At 35.2% G+C, this 25,711-nt stretch overlaps 3 protein-coding genes and 1 pseudogene across 5 annotated transcripts in view; 2 read left to right on the plus strand and 2 right to left on the minus strand.

Moving 5' to 3' along the window:
- LOC138325607 (dihydropyrimidine dehydrogenase [NADP(+)]-like) overlaps nucleotides 1–6,980 on the minus strand; it is a 32,134-nt gene extending 25,154 nt beyond the window's left edge. The window contains exons 1-2 of the mRNA XM_069271377.1: nucleotides 6,662–6,980; nucleotides 1,228–1,338 (exon numbers count right to left, since the gene is read on the minus strand). Of these exons, the coding sequence (XP_069127478.1) occupies nucleotides 1,228–1,338; nucleotides 6,662–6,703 (153 nt within the window). The 5' untranslated portion in view covers nucleotides 6,704–6,980. The remainder of the gene's footprint in view (nucleotides 1–1,227; nucleotides 1,339–6,661) is intronic.
- Nucleotides 6,981–9,590: 2,610 nt separating this feature from the next.
- On the plus strand, nucleotides 9,591–23,497 carry LOC138325610 (uncharacterized). Of its 3 annotated transcripts, none has more exons than XM_069271387.1 (6): nucleotides 9,626–10,067; nucleotides 12,866–18,118; nucleotides 18,399–18,697; nucleotides 19,095–19,229; nucleotides 19,780–19,975; nucleotides 20,419–23,497. In XM_069271387.1, exons 2-6 carry the CDS (start codon nucleotides 18,024–18,026, stop codon nucleotides 20,939–20,941), a joined length of 1,248 nt encoding a protein of 415 aa, XP_069127488.1. In that variant the 5' UTR covers nucleotides 9,626–10,067; nucleotides 12,866–18,023; the 3' UTR covers nucleotides 20,942–23,497. The 3 variants fall into 3 exon arrangements, with proteins under 3 accessions (XP_069127490.1, XP_069127488.1, XP_069127489.1); XM_069271388.1 differs by having other exon boundaries at nucleotides 12,870–18,118; XM_069271389.1 differs by lacking the exon at nucleotides 19,095–19,229 and having other exon boundaries at nucleotides 9,591–10,067.
- Nucleotides 15,891–16,709, plus strand: LOC138326450 (uncharacterized). Its single transcript, XM_069272556.1, has one exon. The coding sequence runs from the start codon at nucleotides 15,891–15,893 to the stop codon at nucleotides 16,707–16,709; it is 819 nt and encodes a 272-aa protein (XP_069128657.1).
- On the minus strand, nucleotides 21,881–24,356 carry LOC138326452 (uncharacterized; annotated as a pseudogene).
- Nucleotides 24,357–25,711: the final 1,355 nt, after the last annotated feature.

Below are 25,711 nucleotides of genomic sequence, written 5' to 3' on the forward strand. Positions count from 1 at the left end.
ACAGAAACAATTAAATGACGTCAGGAAAAATTACGTGACGTCAAGATTACGAGGACGACGGGACAAAATGGCGGCCTCTGCTGGATATTCGGAATACAATGTACATCTTGGCGTAAATTCTTTTGTATGCAGGTATTTGTAGTTATGTGATAAAAAGTATTTTAAATTTGTGTTCATTTCATGGCTGGCAAAAATAAAACTTCTTAGACTCATTACATAAAATCTCATATGAAATGAACACTCGTGTAAGATCTTTTAGGTATTGATAGAACATGGAGTTATGAAAGTAAAGAACAAGAGAGGGATCTAGGCGCCCACCAAAGAATGATTTATGTTTGACAATGGAAAGAGGGAACTTTTCCCTGCTTTTCAAACTTTTTCAAACACACGACATATAAAATTTGAGACAGATCGCTATAGCACTTTCTAAGAAATAGTGGTAACAAACTTCAACAATGAAATCTAAGATGGCGGCCGGTTGGCCATCTTGTTTACCGATCAGTCCCGAAAGGCATTATGCATCAGTCCTAAAAGGTACTATGCACAACTAGGGTACAAGGGGAACATACACATAAAATTTGAGAAAGATCCCTTCATTACTTTCTGAGAAATTGCGGTAACAAACTTTAAAAATCAAAATACAATATGGCCGTCGGTCGGCCATCTTGTTTTAATATAACAATATGCACAACTAGGGTCCTTGGGGAACCTTCATATGAAATTTGTGAACGATATCTTCAGTACTTTTTGAGAAATAGCGGTTACAAACTTTAATTATCAAAATCCAAGATGGCCACCTGTCGTCCATCTTGATGACCGATCGGTCCCAAAATGCAATATGCACAACTAGGGCCCTAGGGGAACCTACATATGAAATTTGAGAAAGATCCCTTCAGTACTTTCTGAGAAATAGCGGTAACAAGAATTGTTAACGGACGGACGGAAGGACGGACGGACGACAGACCACGGACGAAAGGCGATTTGAATAGCCCACCATCTGATGATGGTGGGCTAAAAAACTCTTTACATCATCCAGGGATCTGAGTAAAGTGGTCTTCTTTTAATCAATATTCAATGAAATTTTACTCGTTCAGAGTACTCATTAAATTAAGTTATGAGTTGTGCAATGTTGGGCAAGGATAATGAAATATCTTGAATTCAACATGCTTTTTGAGACATTCTTGAGTTAAAGAATTTAACATTTTGATACATTACATAACCCCCTACCGAGCATCCTTTCTCGTTGTTCCTTTTCCAGTGTTTCTTGTTCTTCTTAGTAACAGCACTTGGTACTACACTTGCACTGTGAAGGACTCTTGGGTTCAAGGCCAAGATATTCTGTAACATCAAGGTCAAGGTCGCACTAATTACTAGAACAGCAAAGAAAGATCTAAAGCTAAAGTTTAATTATTATCTCAGAGTGAAATTGAAATGTCAGTTCAAATGTATGGATCAATATCTTTCTATTTCTTCTGATGAATTAGAAGTGTATTCTAGTCCTTATTTCAACTCTAGTCGAAAGTGATCTTAAATTATTTAAATTGTTTTCACTGAAATATACCAGATTATCTTCTCTGTTTTTATGAATGATTTTACACCTATTTCACATAATCATATCAGATTTAACACTTGAATCCTATAATCATAACAGATTGTCTCCCCTTGTTTACATGTTTTAACACTTGTATCATATAATCATAACAAATTGTCTCCCCTTGTTTACATGTTTTAACAATTGTATCACATAATCATAACAAATTGTCTCCCCTTGTTTACATGTTTTAACACTTGTATCATAAAATCATAACAGATTGTCTCCTCTTATTTACATGTTTAAACACTTGTATCGTATAATCATAACAAATTGTCTCCCCTTGTTTACATGTTTTAACACTTGTATCACAAAATGATAACAGATTGTCTCCCTTTGTTTACATGTTTTAACACTTGTATCATATAATCATAACAGATTGTCTCCTCTTATTTACATGTTTAAACACTTGTATCATATAATCATAACAAATTGTCTCCCCTTGTTTACATGTTTTAACACTTGTTTCACAAAATGATAACAGATTGTCTCCCTTTGTTTACATGTTTTAACACTTGTATCATATAATCATAGCAGATTGTCTCCCCTTGTTTACATGTTTTAACACTTGTATCATATAATCATAACAAATTGTCTCCCCTTGTTTACATGTTTTAACACTTGTATCATAAAATCATAACAGATTGTCTCCCCTAGTTTACATGTTTTAACACTTGTATCATATAATCATAACAAATTGTCTCCCCTTGTTTACATGTTTTAACACTTGTATCATATAATCATAACAAATTGTCTCCCCTTGTTTACATGTTTTAACACTTGTATCATATAATCATAACAAATTGTCTCCCCTTGTTTACATGTTTTAACACTTGTATCATATAATCATTACAAATTGTCTCCCCTTTTTTTTACATGTTTAACACTTGTTTCACAAAATCAAAGAAATTGTCTCCCGCATAGGTTTTTTTTGTTTCATTTATGATTTAAAAGTTATTCTAGATTGTCTCCTTTTGTTTAATGTTTATTTTTATTTTCTTCCCTGGTTTAAATGCATATGATTAAACACTGATTTCACTGAATAACCAACTAAAATATCATTATTATTATCTGTATGATTGAATATTGATTTAGAAATGTATACAGATGTACCAGATTATCATTTCTTGTATATTTCACATTACATGTGTATTTGTGTAGTAAACATTAATTTAAAAAAAAAGACAATGATGCAAATGGATCGAAGTCTAATAAGCAAACTCACAAATTCTATTATTTCTCAACAGAAATCATTTGTATATGAACACACATTTTGGGCTTCTTTTGTAATATTGAATATATGAGACTTTATGTAACAACATATATACAAGTACCAGCTCATATAAATAACAGCAACCACATACAAGTCTCTACAACATTAGTACTGTCTGATTTATTACCAAACACTGGTCTGTATGGGTGGTATATAACATTCAGACATATCCCTGAGACCTGAGGGTAAGGAGGTTGGTGGGAGGTAGAAGGAGGAGGGGGGTGGTGGAGTGAAGATGGCGACCAGGCTGGGGATGAAATTGTAATGTAAGAGTTGAAGATGGCGACCAGGCTGGGGATGAAATTGTAATGTAAGAGTTGGTTACATAAGTGATTTTTCTGACCTCCATTTAGAAAAGACATTAAATGGACAGTAATGGAAAGATATTGTACTTTCTTTCTAGAAGAATTTGAGAAACAAAACTTACAAAATCAAAACAAAAACACTGTGTTTGAAGGACTAGGTCACTCGTTTTGAACATCAGAAGGTCACACTTGTTTTGGAGCAGAGAAAGAGGGTGGTACTGCGCTTTGCTTTAACTTTTTCACCTTGAACTTTATAGCCAATAACAAGTTGATATATTTACATCATTTATTTACCCTCATTATCACTTTGGATTATGTACAATAAATCCTATCTGGGAGCTTAGGGACCTAGTTGATTAGAATGAATGCATGTTTCCCTCCTGAAAAGCTGAGTCTTATCAGATCTAACCCAAATAGTAGCAACAACACATCTGGCATGGCATCAACAGCAGTGAAACTTACACAGTGAGGGTCTACAGGGGCTTAACTAATAAGTTAGAAATGACCTTCAACAAGTCTGGATAAAACCAGCTGAAAAGTAGGAAATTGAAGAACAGGGGTGTAAATGGGAATTTTTCAGTGGATGATAGACTAAAATACATTGATGATTAAAACTTATATCATCTCATTAAAAAATATTTTGAACAGCAGGGTAAATACTACATGTGTATGGCCTTCATAAAAGATTACAGCAACATTGAGATATAAAATAACAACAATGTAATTTGAGCTGCAACAAGGTCATGTAATTGACTTTTCTTAAGAAATACTCCAAGCTATTTAATTTCGATATTAATTACTGAATCAAAATTGAAACAATATATTTTAGAAGAGTGTGCGTATGTAATTTGAGGAGCAAATTGGGTGTCAGTTACTTGACACTAGACAAATTTAACAACGGGTTGAATTATCATATTACAGATATACATTTAAAAATTTGAATTCCACACTGAAATGATGCTACTACAGATTGTCTGGTATACAACAAACAATGTATTTCATATAAAAAAATGACCTAGGGTATATATGGAAATAGGTTGGTAAACAATTCTCCCCTATTTATACTACCAGGAACTCAGAATTTAGGTTCTGGTTAATTGATAGTAGGTCATGTTGCACTCGGCCTAACTATGATAGATGAGACACATGTTGGCTAGAATCTAGTGCTATGAGGTCAGTATTTGTCTAGGGCATTGTGTTATATACTGTCATCAGATTATTTCAGTGATAGTTTTATTTTAATGCTTTTCGCCCCGTCTTAATTTGGAGTGCTTCAAGAACAGCACTAAATTGTAAACAGGTATTTCCGGTATAATGAATTACTGTACTGGATTGCACTAATTTATATCAGCCCTAACAAATCATAATTTACATTTGTTTGCATTTGCGCTGAAATTTGAAAAGACTACTTCAAATAAGTATGTTTACTGACAGCTTAATTGTTGATGGTTTTCTTCTAGAACTCAGAGGTAAAGGACAAAGTCTAAAGGTAGAACAGGATGTTTACTAAAACACAACCCATCCTTATCACCTGGTGGTTTTTTACTGTATTACAGTAGGACACTGTAAACATATCAAAGTCTGATTTATGGGTGTATATTAGAATCAATACTTGTTTTATACATTGTGTGAAAATTTAGCTTAACCAGGGTCCAATCCTAAGCCATCAGGATGACAAGTAAGGATATATGACACATGCTCACATCCTGTTGATTGGTCAAAATATCATACGACAGAAGATGTTAACCTCAATATTCAAATAAACACAATTAGACACTCAAATGTTAAGGCATGAAGAAACTATTGAAACAATTTCTTACTGTTGAGTACAATGCATCAATGGTATTTTATAATATACTATCTCTAATAGTTAATTCAAAATCAAGCTTCTCAATATCTCAGAATCAAAAAGAAGAGATATCCATAAGTCTGTCACAGTAAGGCAGTAGATATCCTCAAGTCTGTCATAGTAAGGCAGTAGATATCCTCAAGTCTGTCACAGTTAGACAGTAGATATCCTCAAGTCTGTCATAGTAAGGCAGTAGATATCCTCAAGTCTGTCACAGTTAGACAGTAGATATCCTCAAGTCTGTCACAGTAAGGCAGTAGATATCCTCAAGTCTGTCACAGTAAGACAGTAGATATCCTCAAGTCTGTCACAGTAAGGCAGTAGATATCCTCAAGTCTGTAACAGTTAGACAGTAGATATCCCTAAGTCTTTCACAGAAAGGCAGTAGATATCCTCAAGTCTGTCATAGTAAGGCAGTTGATATCCTCAAGTCTGTCACAGTAAGGCAGTAGATATCCTCAAGTCTGTCATAGTAAGGCAGTAGATAACCTCAAGTCTGTCATAGTAAGGCAGTAGATATCCTCAAGTCTGTCATAGTAAGGCAGTAGATATCCTCAAGTCTGTCATAGTAAGGCAGTAGATATCCTTAAGTCTGTCATAGTAAGACAGTAGATATCCTCAAGTCTGTCATAGTAAGGCAGTAGATATCCTCAAGTCTGTCATAGTAAGGCAGTAGATATCCTCAAGTCTGTCATAGTAAGGCAGTAGATATCCTCAAGTCTGTCATAGTAAGGCAGTAGATATCCTCAAGTCTGTCACAGTAAGGCAGTAGATATCCTCAAGTCTGTAACAGTTAGACAGTAGATATCCCTAAGTCTTTCACAGAAAGGCAGTAGATATCCTCAAGTCTGTAGCAGTTAGACAGTAGATATCCTCAAGTCTGTCACAGAAAGGCAGTAGATATCCTCAAGTCTGTCACAGTAAGGCAGTAGATATCCTCAAGTCTGTCACATTTAGACAGTAGATATCCCTAAGTCTTTCACAGAAAGGCAGTAGATATCCTCAAGTCTGTCATAAAAAGGCAGTAGATATCCTCAAGTATGTCATAGTAAGGCAGTAGATATCCTCAAGTCTGTCATAGTAAGGCAGTAGATATCCTCAAGTCTGTCACAGTTAGACAGTAGATATCCCTAAGTCTTTCACAGAAAGGCAGTAGATATCCTCAAGTCTGTCATAGTAAGGCAGAAGATTTTCTCATTAATTAGTAAAGATCTTCAAGCCTGTCATAAATCAAGTTGACTAGTAGATATCGAGCTCTGCTAACATTCTGAGATACATGTATCGGATCCTCTATAGACAGCATAACAAAGCGATATTCCATACTTCATTTTATGTAAGACAGTATGCATGCATACCCTAACGATACATATTCAGCCTTACATTATAATTACCATAAAGTGAAGAGGAAAAATATCCGACTAAAATAATGTGATACTGTGTCATGAAGTTTATTTCTATTATCTCCTATTAAATTACACACAACCCGCAGTATCTGACTGGATCTACTTTTGAAGTGTTAGAAAACCCATTAACTATTTGACAAATTAAACATAAAATTTCATCTTTGATATTGTATACATTTGTATAAGAAGCATGGCTATAAATAATTAGGATGCTGAACAGTGGAGACTTCGGAGACTTACCTCAATATCGGGTATATCCCTGCTAACGTCTGCAGCAGCCATTGTTGAAGTGTTTACAGAAAGGCTGGCCCGGGGGTCAGTACCAACTCTAATCTGTGATAAACTGGGCTGGCCTGCCTCTTAGTTCGGCAAGGCAATGTACACACATGTTTTCTGTATGTGGGGCTCTATATGGGGTATGGTACAGTCAACAGATAAACGTGGTCAAGTATAAGTGTACATGTGTAGATACATGTAGGCGCTCATCGTGAGCCATAAGGCATTCCAGGGCAACTGGCCATGATGGTTATGAGATAGAAAATATCGTTTGATTTTGTCAAAGAATTTAATTCCTGTTATCGTGTTACAATTATCCGGATTTTAATGGTTTATAAAACAAGCTAGCTAGTATTTATACAGCTACATATATATAGGTCACACTGATAATTTTGTTTATCTGACGAAAACAGAATCGTCGCCTATTGAACACTGTTTAAGTATTCATGTACATGTAGGATTCACCTTCATTTAACATTTTTTACAAACCACTCTCTCCCTTATTAATATACTTGTATGGTCAGGCCTTTGAATGTGACTTTAAAATCAGAAGGAGAAGAACGTTCATCATCTTATCACGTCGCCTTTACCAGCCGATAAAAGGGAAATGACGTTGCCGTTTGAAAGGTCGTTTCTGATTGGCTGATTCATATATATTAACGGCATCTTCGATACCCCAGAGGTTACTTTCATTTTCGTTATAATCACCCCTGGACTATCTCATTGTAAAACTGAAGGCAGCCTAGCAGGAAAAACCTTGAACTGACCAACAATTAAACAGGCCTTCCTTTGGCGATCACAAACAGAGTGACGTATATATCCAGTGATTTTGCCCTTGTAATATTTTTGCGTATGTCACTAGTGTAATATGACCTGGAGCGAATTTCATTGGCTGGAATTTAATCGTGTCGTCAGATGGAAACAATAAAATAACGCCAAGAAAATGACGTGACGTCAGGATTACAATGACGGCGGGGCAAAATGGCGGCCTCTGCTAGATTTTCGGAATACATTTCTTGACGTGAAATATTTGTTTAGTAGGTATTTGCTGTTTTGTGATAAAAAGTATCTTAAATTTGTGTTCATTTCATATGAGATTAATTTTTGCTCGTCAAGGCTCGGAAAAACAAAAACTTCTTTGAATTGTTTCATAACACCTCATATGGAATGAACACTCATGTAAGATCCTATATCTATATGATTTATTCTCTCATACCTACACGTGTAATACTGGCTGGTCTAGGGCAATACACCCATCATGCAACAAAGCCTTTTGACGTCACAACATCAACAAAATTACTATTTTCTAGGCACAATTTTAACATTTTTTTAAAAAAGTAAGCTGGATTCACTTTAAAAGATACAAAAAACGGGATCTGCGTTGAAAACATCACGCAATTTTTATGTAGGGAGATTTGACTTGCAGTAGCGAGAAAACGTCGAGGTATGAGAGAAAAATACTCTTTCGTACGTGGATCACAGGTGTTCGTTTCTAATATAAGTATAATTATAATACTGGGTCTTATACTTATACTTATATTAGAAACGAACACCTGTGCGTGGATATAAAGGATAGGGATATTCAACCCTCAGGATCACAAAATGTTGTAAAACCCTCAGCAAGCCTCGGGTTTTACAACTTTTGTGACCCTCGGGTAGAATATCCCTATCCTTTATATACACGTATGAAAGAGTCTTATACAACATAGTAATGCCAAGGTAGTTTAATGAGTTCATTAAGGTTTTATTTTTGCCATTAGAAGTCTTTTAGAATGACTTGCTTGATACTATATATTTTGATTAATTTTTAGTAGAGGCAGTGTTTCCTGGCAAGGTACTTTATTGAAATTGGAAATATATTGTATAAATTTGATAGTAATTATATAAGGCTTTTGGTTTCATCTAGATTTTATCTGTCTTAGGGGAGAAAACAAAATATCATGAAGTAGGTTAGAGTGAGTCGGAACCGAATTATCAACCTTCTAGACGATTAATTGTTTTAGGGTCGACAACAAAGCTTTCGATCGCCCTTTCTAGTACAGATCTGGTGTCATTGACCATTCTAAGGAGATGTTATGAGATATTCCGTCTTTGTATATCACAGAGTTACATATATCTCTATTGCAGAAAGGCATCCCATTGTGGCGCCATTATTTTGTGAGTGAAACTCGGTGAACGTATATTTCTATGAAATAAATATGATGTCACCCCCACAAACGCATGACATCATAATTAATTCGTACCCGCAAGGTCAGATAAGTCTTTTACATGCAAAGTCAATATAGCTTAAGGTCATGTCGGCAATTCCAAGGGAAAAGTCAACAGAAGATCAAGGAGTATTCCGATGACGTATAACTGAACCTAAAATTTTATCGTATCGGCCATTTGAAGAGAAAAGACAAAAAAATAGTTTGCGTGGAGTGAAGTATAATCGATTCTAGAATGAGGTCGTGTTGATCATTCCAAGGGAAAGGACAATAGAAAATGCTTTCCAGTAAAGTATAACCGATTCTAGTATGTGAACGTCTTGCGAGACAAAGAAGATTAAGGTGCTTTACTTCGAAGTATACTACACTTAGACTTGGGTCATCTTAGCCATACTTAGAGAAAAGATGATAGAAGATTATAGTGCTTTAGCTTTCTTCGTTCTGGTCATTCCAAGAGAAACGAGAATAGATGATTTAGCATCGTCGGAGACCCACGGGTGATCGCACTACACTACGCTACACGAATACCCACGGGTGATCGCACTACACTACGCTACACATATCATAAGTGTTAAGTGTAGCGTAGTGTAGTGCGATCACCCGTGGGTCTCCGACGATGATGATTTAGATGCTTTCTTCGTTCTGGTCATTCCAAGAGAAACGAGGATAAATGATGTAAGTGTTTTCCAGTGAAATATAACCGAACCTAGGCTGAAGTTGTGATGGTCATTCCAAGGGGAAAACTGCGCTCGACTTTTGGGACAACAGACTTTATATTAGATTAATTTTAGGAACGACTTACATCTGTTCTCACATTTTTCACCAAAAGGTAGGATGCTTGCCTTTTTGAACGTCTTTATAAATCATTCTGTTCGCGTCGACTCGAACATATCAATTCGTTCTACTGCGGAATGTCATCAAATGCCTTTTTAGCGGGAGATATTTAGAAGGTAGTTCACCTTGATGACAAGCCGTTGATATACAGGCTACCCAGTCAGGTGTGAGAGGGACGTATAATAGGGTGCCTATTCACAGAAATCACTAAACCGGAAATCTACTTTACAGTTTACCTGGTTATTCTATAGGAAGTGGAGGAAGGCTTCTTGTTTACATCTTTGTGTTAAGTCGTAATAAGGATTTCTGGAAACTACATACACAGGCAGGTGAGTTAAACATTGTTAAAACGTAAATAATTTAGAATTTACTAATTATTGTAACAATTAGATATGCATCCCACGATCGCGACCTTGGCCGTTGCATGAAACTGTATTTTTGCGTTGTACTTCCATCGAGTCTAGAGGGTCTACCTCGATTCAAACAAATGTATATATTTTGTTATATTTCGTTCACTCCATGTTCCTATTGACATCGTTTTGATAAATGCTATGTACAAAAACTTCAGCACCAAGTATCCTCCGACTCGTCTGGTTCATCAGGATAGACGGAGATACATCTGTACCTATATGGCTCACCATAATATATAAATGCTTTCTCGACCACTTTGATGAAATTATGAAGGCGCAGTCAGATTTACGTTGTAGATGAAACATCAGACATACTGATGTAAGATATAGAGGATGTTATTTGATGCAGGAGAAGAAAGAACAAGGCATTGATAACTACACACGAATGTACCATGACCTACATGCATGTGACCTTATTTCACAATCTCACGAAAATTTACTGGGACGTTGTCAGACGATAACGTTTTCGAAGAAACATTAGATTTTTGATGATGACTTTAGCATATAAATGCTGTACATGTTGATTGGCTTTTAGAGTGCATTCAGAATGTTGAGAAACAATGTATTTTAGGATTTGAATATTTTCTTGTTTTGGATCAAAATGGCTAGTCTAAAAACAGTGCTCGTGACAGTAACCGTGTATACGGTAATGTTGAAACAGTAATAGTATGAAATGAAAGTTTATTTGAAAACACAATCTTCAAATAATTGCATTAACCCATCGGGCGTCCAACTGCGATAATGGCGGAAACAATTTACTGAAACTGGTTAAGATTTCACGTCACGAAATAAAAACAAAAAGGTCAATTGTCAAATTGCCATGGTAACGTTGTAGAAATAACCAGTAATGGCTGTAACAGTATACCCGAATGTAGGAATCACCATAGTCACACGACGGTCCCGGCCGATTGAAAAGACCTGGAGAGGTCATCGCCCGTTGACATTTAACATTGCCGTTGTCATTGAATTTAACTCCTGAAACATATAATAATTATACCCCTTTATCATTCTACATTTTTACCTCGCTCGAACAGTACTAGTCTCTCCGTCAAACCCTGTTTATTCTTTTTACAGTATATCAATGTCTGCATTGTGAGATTTGTACACCTTTCATTTTTTTGAAATCTCGACAAAAGTGGTTTATTCTTTAAAGGCTCACTACCTTTCCGCAACAAAAATCAAACGTTTCTTAAAAACATAAGAAAATGTATAAAAATGGCAGAAGATGGGATTACGCCACCAAACAAATGCAAGATTCCTACGTAATCCATGTAAACAGTGAAGAGTCATTTCACTGTTTCGACGTCTGGAGCAGAGATATTATGTCGCTACTGCGCAGTAATTAGGACGACGGCGTGAAATATTTATAAGACGACCCGCGTTCATCCTCGATACTCCAGGGGTTCCGATCACTTACGATCTCTACACCCCTGGACTATCTCATAGTAAAACTGGAGGCAACAGAACAGGTAATTTTGTCGTTTGATGTACATCAAAAGAGCCGTATAACGGTACACTGTGGTTGACTGTGTGGCTTTGGTGTTAGGCGTCACTCTCTCTGTCTTCAAAGGAAATCTTTGCTAGCCTGTGATTGGTCAAATGTTTTCAGCTGAGCTGCCTTCAATTTCACTTTGAGATAGTCCAGGGGTGTAGAGATCGTAAGTGATCGGAACCCCTGGAATATCGAGGATGACCCGCGTTATGAAGTTGATATATAATTTGTTAATCAGTTGATGATAACTGTAGTGTTAACGGTAAGCCAATAACTTTACAATCTCGTTTTATATTCCTATTTAGAAAAAAAATAATGTACCGTTGACATGCTCCGATAATTACACAGACTAAAATATACCCATGCTATCGTCCATTGTTATTATCACTGAGGTACAATTTCAATAAACACAGCGACAGATACACATTAGTAATGTCCTATACATACAAATAGTTGGTTAGTTGGTTGATTACGCGTGACATCTTATTAATATACGGGGCAGCGGTGGCCGAGTAGTCCCGACATATTACCACAAGCCCTCCACCTCTGGGATGCGGGTTCGAGTCCCATGTGGGGTAGTTGCCAGGTACTGACCGCTGGACGGTGTTTTTTCTCCGGGTACTCCGGCTTTCCTCCATCAACAAACCTGGCACGTCCTTACAGGACCCTGGCTGTTAATAGGACGTTAAACTAACAAAACCAATCTTATTAATAGCTCAGACCTCCCCTGTATGTGTTGTGTGTGGTGTATGAATGTCTGTATATTTTGGGAGATTGCGGAACATCCGTATTGTCTTTCCTTGTGATTATGGGACTCATGTTTTTATAGTGTTATTTGTCAAAGACACAGAACACCACACTTCACTCATCTCTTTAGTTACATGCGTATAATATATCATTGTAGATCTACATGTTGTATTGAATGTGCTGAAAACCTGCTTTTCCAATTGTGCCCTGAAAGGAATTGCTCTGGAAGGATGGCTTGCAATAATTCCTTTATTTTCAGCCAATCAAAGTATGTTTTGATGCTACCGATAGATAGTCTGTCTTTGCATATTACAGAGCTTTATGTGTTTGCGAACGTAACGTCAGAGAAAACGACGTGAGTTTCACTTACAAAATAATGACGTCACAAATAACACCTACAACAGAGATCACTCTTGTAATATGCAGCAAGACGGTATGGTTGCATATGTGTTTCAACAATGATTTATTTTCGTTTCAGAAAGAATACAGCTATCGTAGAACAGTCGATGACCTAACAACATGCATCAGTCACGTCCTCGCAACAAGAGGAAGCCAGAATCGCCTCGGTCTAAATCGGCCTCAGGGAACTACAACACTGGCAACATGCAGGCCTTCGACCCCGGCCAGAACGTGCATCTGTGGACAATGTGGCGCATTGCTGTCACAGAACACGTGATCAAAAATACAAAGCTCCAACAGAGACTCAGGAGCGAAGGCAGAAAGACCAAAAAGCCCGACACACTCACCAGTCCGCCATTATCGCAATACATTCACGTCACAGCAGCCACTCACGCACGTGCAAACGCCATGATGGGTCCTTGGGATAATGCCAGTTCAAGTGACTTGTTGACAAAGCAGTTTATTTACTATGGTCTGCCACGCGTAAACATACGACCAGACAACGCGTCTGCTGTTTCACATCATCCACCGTACTGATATCGCCATTTCACGTTTGAAGCGGTCACCTGGATGAATTTTTGTTTGAGTTTTGGCGGGTTGTAACTTGTGATACAGTTTGTGGCAGCTAATGCTACTCCACTCATGGATAACTAGTGTTCTGGGACATTCCAGTAGTCCGAATTATTCTATCGTTCTATCGTCTTTATCAAATATGTCTTGGACAAATGGACAAGGCACAAACTTTCTGGAACTGGCTTCCCCTTCCCCTCTTGTAGTGACCTGTGAACTTCACTATACCACCAGTCCATGTAAAGTTCTTCGAGCCAATGCCTAGGTACAAAGACGATATAACGGCAAAAACTTTCAGAGCAACATTCCAGTAGTTGTATCAAAACATAGCCCGAATAGATGCAATCGGGGATTTTTCGGCCAGACTGGGTAATCAAAATATGCGTATTAGAATAATCCAACATATCGGGCTATACATTTCGTCAAAATACTCCAGCTCAACATAATTTGATAACAGTGTCAGTCTTAATAAGGAAAAGTGATAGTGAATATCAATTGGACATTTCCTGGTCGCAATACACGTCCGAAAAGTGAGACGAGAGTCTGTATTAACCTATTTACCCATTGATTTAATACCGGTAATGTGTTGTATAAACCTCAGAAGTAGAAGAGTTCAATTAAGTTTTAAGGGGTGTACGAGTTAAATGTTTTATTTTCCATGATGTTGATGACGTCACGCATTGTCTTCCGTTACACCAAACGTGTTCATGAATATGCTAGTGGAGTTTTAACAACTTGACAGATCTTCTATAAAAATACATTTGTACCAGTGTTTTACTTCGTAATCTATTGTTGTAGAAGCGAAGCATGTTGTCGTGCTATTTAGAACTGTGTTATAGGATGATTATAGTTGTACACTTTGCCTCAAATGAAACGTTGGGTGGGGTACCATCAAATGAAGTGTAGCTTCAATATGTAGTCCTTTATTTCCCTATAATATTACCTTTTACGATATCTATTTCATTTATTATTTTTTTTTATAAAATTGGCCATTCTACATTGCAGATAACCTGATTATATACACTTGTAACGTTAACGCTTCTTGAAGATCTTTTTTTACTTGCAGAGGATCTAGTGTTGAATTCCGTATGTTCTCAGGTGAACCACAGAAACAGTAGACTTTTCACCTACTATTCCCCAAGAATGAGCCAGCTATTGAATTACATGTTTTTATATATATTTTTCAATTGATATGATGAATGGTTTGTCATCAAAGTAGCAATTTAGACTCTTTCCCAGTACAAGGAAAGTCAAGTCAACTGACAGTGTTAATAAAAATTTATTTTCATTCTACAAATTCTGCCATTGTTGTGTTTTGTTTAATTGTTAAATCTGGGATAATTATTTTTTGGGTTTAATTTTTCAATTGACATACATTTTGCAAAAAAAAAATATTCATTTTAGACTGTGTTCCTGTAGTAATTTTTGTTTTGATCTAAAGATTGCCATATACTATTGTGCAAATAAAGTGTTACATACATTGTATATATGTATACTTGATATATAATATACATACATGTATTTGACAAAATATTTTGCATATCATTCTTTAAAATGTATAACATTATGGTGTATGATTATACAGTATATAAATATACCTGTATTGAGTTCTTGATATTTTACATATCCATATGATTATGATTTACATTTCATTACTTCTAACTGTTCTATTATTTTGTACTTGAATGACAAATTCTATATAAATGTATAATATGAGCTAATGTGCAAGGATAACCTTTGTGCCTTGCCACATGATAATAAGGGATTGTTGGCTTTCTGGGTTTTTTTTGTAACTTCTTTCTGTAGATATTCACCAACCAAAAACCATTTATAAGTATTTATAATAAAGTATTATGAAATTAAAAACCTAAAGAAAGCGGTTGTTTTTGTGATGCATGTCGACCGCTTGCTATATAGGTCAACACATTGGTCATACATGTTCTTTATATATGTCACTCATCGAGTTTAGAAGACCGAAATTAGTATAGATTAAAAAACAAGCCGAGGCTACATTTGTGATCTTTTTTTTCTAAATGTGTTTGCGTGCTGGTTGGTCTGAGACCTCAAGTGTTAAAACCCAGGCATTTTCCTGGAATTTTTCAAAATAAGACATATGCAACAGGGAAAATAATGCTAATAATGTATAATTACTACTACTATCAAAGAAATAAAATCTCAATAAAGGATAAGGTCAAGGTCACGCGGACCTGTGCGGACACACGAATTTTTGCTCTGACGAAGTTGGATTATATCCGAGTTTTTAGCAAATGACCAGTCTCAATTTTTGGTCTGTGTGTGGACTACGTACATGTGCTTCAAACTATTGCAAAATTTAGATGGTTTTACGTCTAAAAGTGTGTTTTATAGACATTGAAAATCTAACAATGGGCTATATGTAGTTCCTATACCGCGTGACAACCATTCACCGCTCGCCCGCCGACTATTTGCACGGACTTAGCCTGTGTATACGTGTTTACTACGTGTACGTGGAATCATCATATCATTATATAAACTGTTGTGAATCTTTTGTAATCATGCCACCACCCATTGGAAAACATTCGAAATCTTCTATTTCCATTGGAACGAGATCAACTGATGATCGGCTTGATGAAATTAGTGCTCAGGTGGGGAATCTTATAACAAAGCCTGAGATGGACAAGAGAATGACCAGATTTACAGAAAGATTGGAGGATAAGTTTGAAAAGCTACAAAATGACTTAAAGAGAGAAAACAGAGAGCTCATTGAGGTTTTGGAGGGACGGATTTTCGATCTTGAAAAGGATAACATTTCTCTCCGGAAAACTGTGACAGAGTTACAGGATCGCTACACCGAACTACAGAAATCCCAACAATGGTCTGAAGAGAAATATAATGACCTAGAACAGCATGGACGGAAGAACTCAATCAGAATTTTCGGCCTAGAAGATACATCAGAGAAAGAGACTGTTCAGGAATGTAAGGAGAAAGTAGTATCTCTGGTGAACTCCAAATTGAAGGTTGCATTACGAGGTGATGAAATAGACATAACGCATAGACTGGGAAAATTTGTGCACGGGAAAAAACGAAATGTGATTGTAAAGTTTACCCATAGGACTAAAAAGCACGAAATCTTGAGAGCAAGGAAGATCCTGAAAGGGACGGGAATTTCTGTATTTGAAGACCTCACCAAATATAACCAGGACAGACTAAAGGAAGCGTATCATGTCAACTGTGTGCAAAACTCGTACAGTATCGATGGAAAACTTTTCGTTATTCTCAAGGATGGTAGGAAACGTAGACTTCTATATGACACGCCACTAACTGAGGAATTCTTACTCAGAGATGAAAACTTCACGCGAACGCGAGTTGGTTGAGCTATCCATTTCCGATATCGGTAGAGGACATTTCGGGGATCATTCCTGGACTACCGATCACATATTAACTTCAATCTTTGTGGTTTTTCTTGTGTTAATAATAGGAAATCTCTTCATTTGTAAGTGCGTACGTGAAAGTGTTTTTTTTTTTTTTTTTTCGATGTTTGGGATCTAAAATTATTCCATAGTGTAAGGTGAGTAAAATACCCCAGATTTTTTAACTCGTTTTTCTAATGGGGTTCTTTACCTCCAAATACTTTATATTCTATTAATTCTTATAACTGTATTGCATATTTCTATGTTACATATATAAAGATATTACTGAAATAACAATTCACCACATTTATTAGTGGTTGATCATGGTATGTTATTTTCCGGACAAAACCAACAGGCATTATAGTCTACATTTAGTATAGTACTTCCGGTTTTTATCAATTTCCGGTTTTATTTCATAGCAAGTACTGAAGTGCATATAGTTCGTTTCGGGTTAAATATGGCGCATGCGCAGAAACCACTTTGGGGGACAAACGTCATCTGGGCGTCCTTTGTTTATAGCAACCAAGATGGCGTCGCGGGAATTACAAAATTCTTTTGTTGACAGCATCGCGCTCCCGTCAGGTTTTCCACCTTATAACTCGGTAGCATATGCTTCGATTTTTCAAAGTAAGGTTCCAAACATAAATTTTCAAGTCATTTATGACTTCATGGTCAATAGAAAGCGGCCAGTTGGGGAGTCAGGCGACGGATGTCATCAGCTGACTTCTGTCAAATCGTACCGATCGATGGATAGAGCTGTCGCACATTACCAGGCAGGGGATGTCCAGCAGATTATTTTGTGGAGGTATTGATGTTTTTAATAGAAACTTATGTAATTTATATTTAATCGTTAGATATATTCGATAATTAAAATTCAAGCGGGCCTAGATTCAGTCGTACGGTGGCCAAGGCTACAGTAGGCCTACACGGTGACCTAATTTTCGGCGATGTTATTGCATTTGTCAATGATGTCAATCTAATTCAAAAGCAAAATTTCAAACCCCATCATTGGTAACAAAGAATATGTATAAAAATTATAAACACAAACTGCTTCAAATGTCTTTAAAAAGCATGTCAAAAGAAAAAAAAATACTATGAAAAGGCGCCACAGACAGTGAAGTAGACTAGTCAAGTAATTAACCAAGAGTTATCTTTCTTTCTTCATGATTTGCACTGACAGGATTGGGGAAAAGTTGCATCTATGAAATAAATAATAGTGTTTTTTCATCTATTGTTTTCTTTTTATAGGTTGATACTGATCTAATTTATGTGACAGCAATGGTACTTGCGTCAATGAATAAAACAAAATATTCTGTCAACATCGCCTTCAAGAATGAAATACCCATTCATGCTTATTGCCAGTGTCCTATCGGGTAAGACCACAGTCATTATACATTTTGTAAAGCAGACAAATGAAAACAAATTTTAGGTTGAAAATTATCCTTTTTTTTAATTTTTTTTTTCAAATTATAAATACCGCATAAATGCATTCAGTCTGTCCATAAAATCATTTATTATTTATCTATTTTTCAATTAATTAATTCATAAAATTCTGTCCTCAAGTCTGTTTATTTATTTAGATTAATTAGTTTATTATTAATTTAGATTAATCAATATATTTATGTATCCATTTGTTTTTTATTAATTTTACAGTTTGGCCCAATGCTGCAGCCATGTTGGGGCATTATTATTCGCCATCAATGGGTACCATTTAGAAAAAGATAAAGAAAATTCTCAAATCCCATGTACATCAAGAAAATGTGAATGGAATGTACCAAGAAAACTCCATATGGATCCGCAACCTCTAAACAATATGCATTTTGGAAAGAGATCTGAATGTGACAAGCAAAGTGTCTTGAATTTTGATCCACGACACTCCTCCGACAGAATTTATGATCAAGACCACTACACCAATATGATGATGGAATTAAAGGCAGTTTTTCCAAAATCAGGTTTGTAAATTACCTTCAGATATTTCAGTTTTCTGATATATACATGTATTACCATCAATGAATCAAAAAGATAAAATACTATGATATCTAAACTTTCAGACATGTATTACCATCATAAATTTAAAAAAAAAATGCAAAAATCTTGGGATTTTATAAATGAATTTTTTATAACCCAGTGATTGTTAAAATTTCTTTCAAAACCACAATCACTATTTTACCTTCAAATACTAGTTCTCCAGAGGGAGAATATATATAAACATTCAATAGTATAAATATCCCTTCCACAAATTTTCGGCCTCTTGGCCATCTTCAGGTACATAGAAACACAACAAAAGCTAGGTGAAATCCATCTTGAACATTTCATACTATTTTACCAGCAATGTTTTTATATTGGCAGGTATGTCACACTTAGCCATCATTCCTGATGTCACACCACCTGTCCAGAGAGAAGAAGTTGTATTGACAGCCATAGAATCTAATCCAATGGGAAAAAGGGCACATGAACTGGTGTACAAGCCAAATAGCAGCACTGGTACATAAATTGTAATTAAAAAAAAAAAACAAAAAAAAACACACATACAAAAAAAAACAGCATTTCTTCCAGATAAATGTGATTTATTACAATGTTCTGAATTTAGATGATAGTAATGACACAACATTGATTTTACAAAATCTGTACATGTATTATTTATTACACAAAACAACTACCGTATTTGACCCAATAAGCACCCAGGGCGCTTAAAAAATTGATAAAAATAAAAAGGTGCTAATAAGTCGCAAATCTATACCGTTTTGTGTAATTTTGGTCCTTATTTATGCATGGGCAATTGAAATTGAGGCCTCAAAAAGGGGGAGGGGCGCTTATAGGAACATGGGCGCTTATTGGGTCCAATACAGTACATGTAATCACATTAACGATTCATCCATAAAATAACATGCATAATGGAAATATTCACACTTTATATTTAATACAGACAAATTTACATTTAATTTATTACAATTACTGTTTGCATTTAATCAACACAAATGGAATTTGTTTTACAGCTGCAGTAACATTATAATTGTTTTGTCATATATTTCAGTTCATCTCCTAGCACCAATCGATCCCTCTTTAAGCCAATATATAGAAGAAAAAACAAGAGGTCAACGGGAAAGTGTATTGTGGCAAGATTTGCATAAAGGTAGAATTACCAGCTCCGTGTTTGGGGACATACTTCGGGCAGGTGGTAAACCTTTATCCCTGATAGATCGCATTATGCATGGATCTGGTTTAGAAAGGTAGGTATTTGATCTGAATTAAAATTATAGATGACAAATTAAAAATTCATATAATGTACATACATGACAACACTTCAGTTCTCATCAGCTTTACTTGATCTGTATGCATGTAATACACATGTACACCTACCAAAATATTTACATGTACATATATATATAGATTGTATCATTTGATTTTGTATGTTTAATGTCCTACTAACAGCTGGGGTCATTTAAGGATGTGTTAGGTTTGTTGGTGGAGGAAAGTCAGAGTATACAAATACACGGAGAAAAACCATCGATCAGTGGTCACACATGGGATTCCAACTCGCAACCCTGAGGTCAAGGGCTTGTGGTAAAATTTATGTTCTGTACATGTATATAAAAAGTATATGCATCTATACTAGTATACATTGTAGCCAATTACTAATTTTAAACTGAAACAGGTGTTTTCTCAATTTTAGGTACAGCACTTTACCCAAACCGATTCAGTGGGGAATCGACCATGAAAGGGAAGCTGTGGGTGACTATATAAAGCTCCAGAACCGGGTTACATCTCTGAGTGTTAGTGAGACAGGTCTTACTCTTCTCCCTTCTCATCCCTTTATTGGCGCGTCTGGGGATGGTAAGATTATTGATACCTCCATGCCCCAAGAAAACAATATTGGAGTTTTAGAGATAAAGTGTCCATATTCTGTAAACGGCCAGCTTGTAAATGAAATGCAAGTGCATGAAATAGTAGAAATGGGATCAAACGACTTTTGTTTACAAAAGACAGAAGAGGGAACCAGACTGAGAAGGAGTCACTGTTACTACGCACAAGTGCAAGGCGAAATGGCGGTTATCACATGGTGTGATTTTGTGGTTTGGACCAGTGCAGTACACGGAAACTGTTTTATAGAAAGAGTGTATTTTGATCGTGACTTTGTCTCAAACATGATGCCTCGTTTAGTGGAATTCTATGTGAAACATATTTTACACGATTGAATTCCTATTTCCAACAAACTTTAATTCATATGACTTTATATCAGATATACCAATATGTCATTGTGTTGGATTGCTGTTGTAGGAGAAATAATTATAAAATTAAAAGGTTCTATCTTATTTGCTGAGATCTTAGCTTCATCAGTATGTATGAATTAAGTACATGTATCAGCAAGTATATCTATGTTTGTAAAAAAATATGTACATTGCAATAGTTCATCTGATTAACTGGTATTAATTAAGAACATGTACATGTATACATTATTTTTATTTGCCATCATTGAACCCTCATTGTGTTGACAAAAACATACCATTTCTAATGGAAGATTTCATTCTCCATGGAGTTACTTCCCTTTACTAGCTCCAGATGTTGCAAATGCCATATATATACAGGCAGTCTGCTTTGTTTATACCTGTTCTCATAAGATATGTTTACAAAAAAAAAATAAAAGTAAGGAGGGAAGAGAATATAAATAACTATGTGTGATACAGTAAAAAGGTTCAAGCAAGTTTATTGGGAATAAAATTGATTTAAATTTTTTAAGTTTCAACTTTGAAAATGTTTTCTGAGCAATATATCTTTCAATATTTTTAAGCAACAACAATTTAATATCTTGACTGTCTAAATCTTTCATATTTGTTTTTGGTTCTTTTTCATACAATATCCAATTATCAATTATTGTTTTACACAAAAGAAACAGTTTGTGATCCATTAAACATTAACCTTGTACACAGACAAGGGGTATTCTATATTCATGTCTTCTTGTCGTCATTACATTATATATATACCTTGTAAATTCATATATTTACAAGTTAAGTATATATATATATACTGTGCATGAGTAGTACTTAGATTAAATTTTAAAAAATCACATATTCAACATCAGGTACAAGTTGAATTGATACTATTGTTATTTCACTCTAGGAAAAATGGGTAATTGCTTATACAATAGGCACATCGAGGTTGGTCAACCAGCAAGCAACCTTAAAACATTTTGAAGCAATAGGTGCCAAAGTTAAGGGCAACACACCATCAAATAAATGAAACTTTTTCACTCGACCAATGCTTCTTTCAACATGAATTCTCACTTTTGCAATTGATTGTGTCGCAAAAACCTCTTCAACAGTGAACTGTGAATTACCTCGTTTAAAGGGTGGTATATTTAATGAACACTTTCTCTCTCTGAGTAAATCTGAAATAGTAAAACCTTTATCAGCCATAACATTATCTCCTGGCTCTAATAAATCCAAAAAACCACTCTCCATAACAATACGGCGGTCAGATACTTTTCCACCCCAAGCATCTGATACATATGAAATAACACCTGAAGGTGTAATACCAATTAAAAATTTCAAAGTCGCATGATGTTTGTAATTTGAATACAACAAATTCTGGTTCACAAGACTTGATGACCTCTGTACAAAAATTTCTGTACAGTCTACTATAATTCTTAAATTTGGGAAGGATTTGAACGCTTCAGGCATGTTCTGGTTTACTAACTCTCGGGAAGGATACACATTAATTAATTTCAACTCTTCATATAAAAGACAGATCCATGACACAAATAAATTTGAAAAAGTACTACAAGAAATATCAAAGCGATCACAATGTCCTGCACAAACAGACCCAACTACAGTCTCATCAATACTGCAAGCAGTTGATTAGGCAATGAAATGGAAAGTTTCATAGGTCTTTTCCTGTCTCCTGGAGTGTTCTGTCCATCCCAGAAAGTCATATCCTGTGCTTTAATTTTGAGGAAGTTGAATAACCATAAAAAAACTCCAAAAGTGGGTAAACCAGTATAAAAACGAGTTGCCTTATCATTCTCTTTGATTTTTTCCACAGAAAAAGTCAGTTTTCTTTCTTTCTCTCTGAGAATGATGTTCTCCTCCCTCAAACTGATGTTCTCCTCCAAGACAGGATCACACTCGTATTGAATACCTGTATTTACATAATTTTTGACGTCTTCTGTCTTATCAGTGACAATGGCATAGTCATGATGGGCCATGGACAGTCTGAGCATTCCGTCTTCTCTTTCCTTTTGCCTCCGAGCTGCTTCCTCAAATGTCTAAAATGTTCAACAAGATATACAGCATATTAAACATACATTTTAAGAATATGAATAATAATTACATAAACTGTACATGTACTGCATGCATGTTGAAAATAGTGTGAAGTTTTAGTTTGGATTATTTTCCTTGGATTATACCCCTTTGGTTTGTGTATGTACTGGTAATTTTGGGATCCTGATGAATCCTTAAATTTGAAATAATATACATGTATCTTAAGATACATGATATTTGTATTTGTACAAGATATTTGTATTTTAAATAGAGATCTGTATAATTCAAATTTGAATATCTGAAATGATGTTGTAAAAATCATATGCACATCCATTTTAGAGACTTTAGTCAGGTGCCAGAAACTCTCTATTAAATGTCCATGAATTTATTCATTTGAAGTACATTAACTGTATGAACAGCTAGTACATTTACAGTATAATATTGGGTACTGGAAGCTTTGAATTCAAATAATTGAAAAAAAAAACAAAAAAAACACTATCATAGAATATCTTACAATATTTGTTGTAATTGGGAAACAAAATAGATAAATAAGCTAGCTCTACAAAATAATCATAGCATTTAACAATACGATTAATTTTTAGAAAACCGTGTGTATTTGTTTACACTTAATTAGGCCTAAAAGGAAACGTACATTGTAGGTACATTTTTTGTACAATGCCATTTTGAATGTACTTGACTTTCATCTAATTCGGTCTTAATTTTAAAAGCCATACAGTTACCTACTTTACTTAAATTTCGTCGGAATGCCCGATTTGATCTACCTGGGCTGACTGGTTTCTTCTTATAATGGAAGACTGTCGGCGTGTAGTCCACCTCGGATCTATCGTAAGCGTGCCAGCCGCTGACAAAATGGTCAGAGCACACAAACGAATTTGACGTAGGCTGCCAGAAATCTATATATTCGCACAATGCAACTGTTCCTAGACTGGGCGTGTAAGTTGAATGGTTGTCTTTTGATTGATTTGACCTAAATGAAAACTTTTTACATGTTTTCTTTATTTTCCTTTTTCTTCTTCTTATTCTTTCTCTCCCGTTTGTTTCCGTTACTTGCCCTGTGTTGGATGTCACTGCCGCTTTCTCTCGTTTGATATATTTTTTTTCAGGTTATCTCATAACCTATGAATGAAATCAATGTTCTATCAGCAAATTGTCAGGGTTTAGGTGAGAAGTTCAAAAGAAAAGACGTTTTCTCATATTTGAAAGATAAAAGATACAGTATTTTTTGTTTACAAGATACCCATTTCACACAGGAACATGAAGACTTTTTGAGAAATGAATGGGGATATAATGCGTACTTTAGCTCTTTTAAATCAAACTCGCGTGGTGTTGCCATCCTACTAAATAACAATTTTGAATCTAAGGTACACAGAGAGAAAAAGGATAGAAATGGCAATTTTCTTGCGCTTGATATTAATATTGATGGGTTAAGGACAACTCTAATATCACTCTATGGCCCGAATCAAGATACTCCAGATTTTTATGATGTAATACAAGAAACCATACATGATTTTAACAATGACCATATTATAATTTGTGGTGATTTTAATCTTGTTTTGAACCCGTCGGTAGACTATGATAGTAACTATAAACATGTAAATAATCCTGCAGCGAGGAATAAGGTTCTTGAAATAATAGAAAACAATAATCTTATTGATATTTTTAGAGAACACCACCCTGATATTAGACGATATACTTGGCGTAGGGTTAATCCTGTAAAACAAGCCAGATTGGACTTTTTTCTTGTTTCTGAATCTTTGCTATCAAGTGTAAATAAATCAAAAATTGAACCAGGCTACAAATCTGATCATTCTACCCCTATAATATCCCTGTCAGTAAATGAATTTAGGAAAGGAAAAGGACTATGGAAATTAAATAATTCCCTACTCAATGATACATCTTATATTGAAATAGTAAAAACTTGCATCAAAGATACAAAACGACAATATTGTTTACCTGTTTATAATATTGACACAATTGAAAACATTCCTGAGGATGACTTACAGTTTATGATAAATGATCAATTATTCTTAGAAACATTACTAATGGAAATTAGAGGAAAATCTATCTCTTATGCATCATTCAAGAAAAAACAAAGAAGTCAACAAGAAGAAAAGTTAAAGAAGGAAATTTTGATACTAGAAGCAGAAACTAATATTGATCTTGTAAAATTAACTCGTCTGAAGAAAGAGTTAGAGGATAGTAGAGCAAAAAGGATAAGAGGAAGTCTCATTAGATCTAAAGCAAAATGGGTTCATGAGGGAGAAAAACCAACTTCTTATTTTCTTAACCTAGAAAACAGAAACTTTACTTCTAAAATAATTCCTAACATCCAGAAGGAAAATGGCGAATTTATCACTGATCAGGTTGAAATATTAAATGAGGTTAGTGACTTTTATGAAAATTTGTATAGAGATAGGGTTGTAGATAATGTTGATTTAGAAACACACCTACATAACTGTAATGTACCAAAACTAACTAACTCCGAGGCTCATAAGTTAGAGGGAAATATTAATAACACAGAAGCAGGAAAAACACTCTATAGTATGAAAAATAATAAGAGTCCGGGGTCGGATGGTTTTACTACAGAATTTTTTAAATTTTTTTGGAAAAATCTTGGAAACTTTATTGTTCGCTCTTTAAACTATGGATTTTCTTCTGGTCAGTTATCTGTTACACAAAGACATGGTG

The sequence above is a fragment of the Argopecten irradians genome, chromosome 6 (assembly GCF_041381155.1).
Source record: "Argopecten irradians isolate NY chromosome 6, Ai_NY, whole genome shotgun sequence".
Lineage (NCBI taxonomy): Eukaryota > Metazoa > Mollusca > Bivalvia > Pectinida > Pectinidae > Argopecten > Argopecten irradians.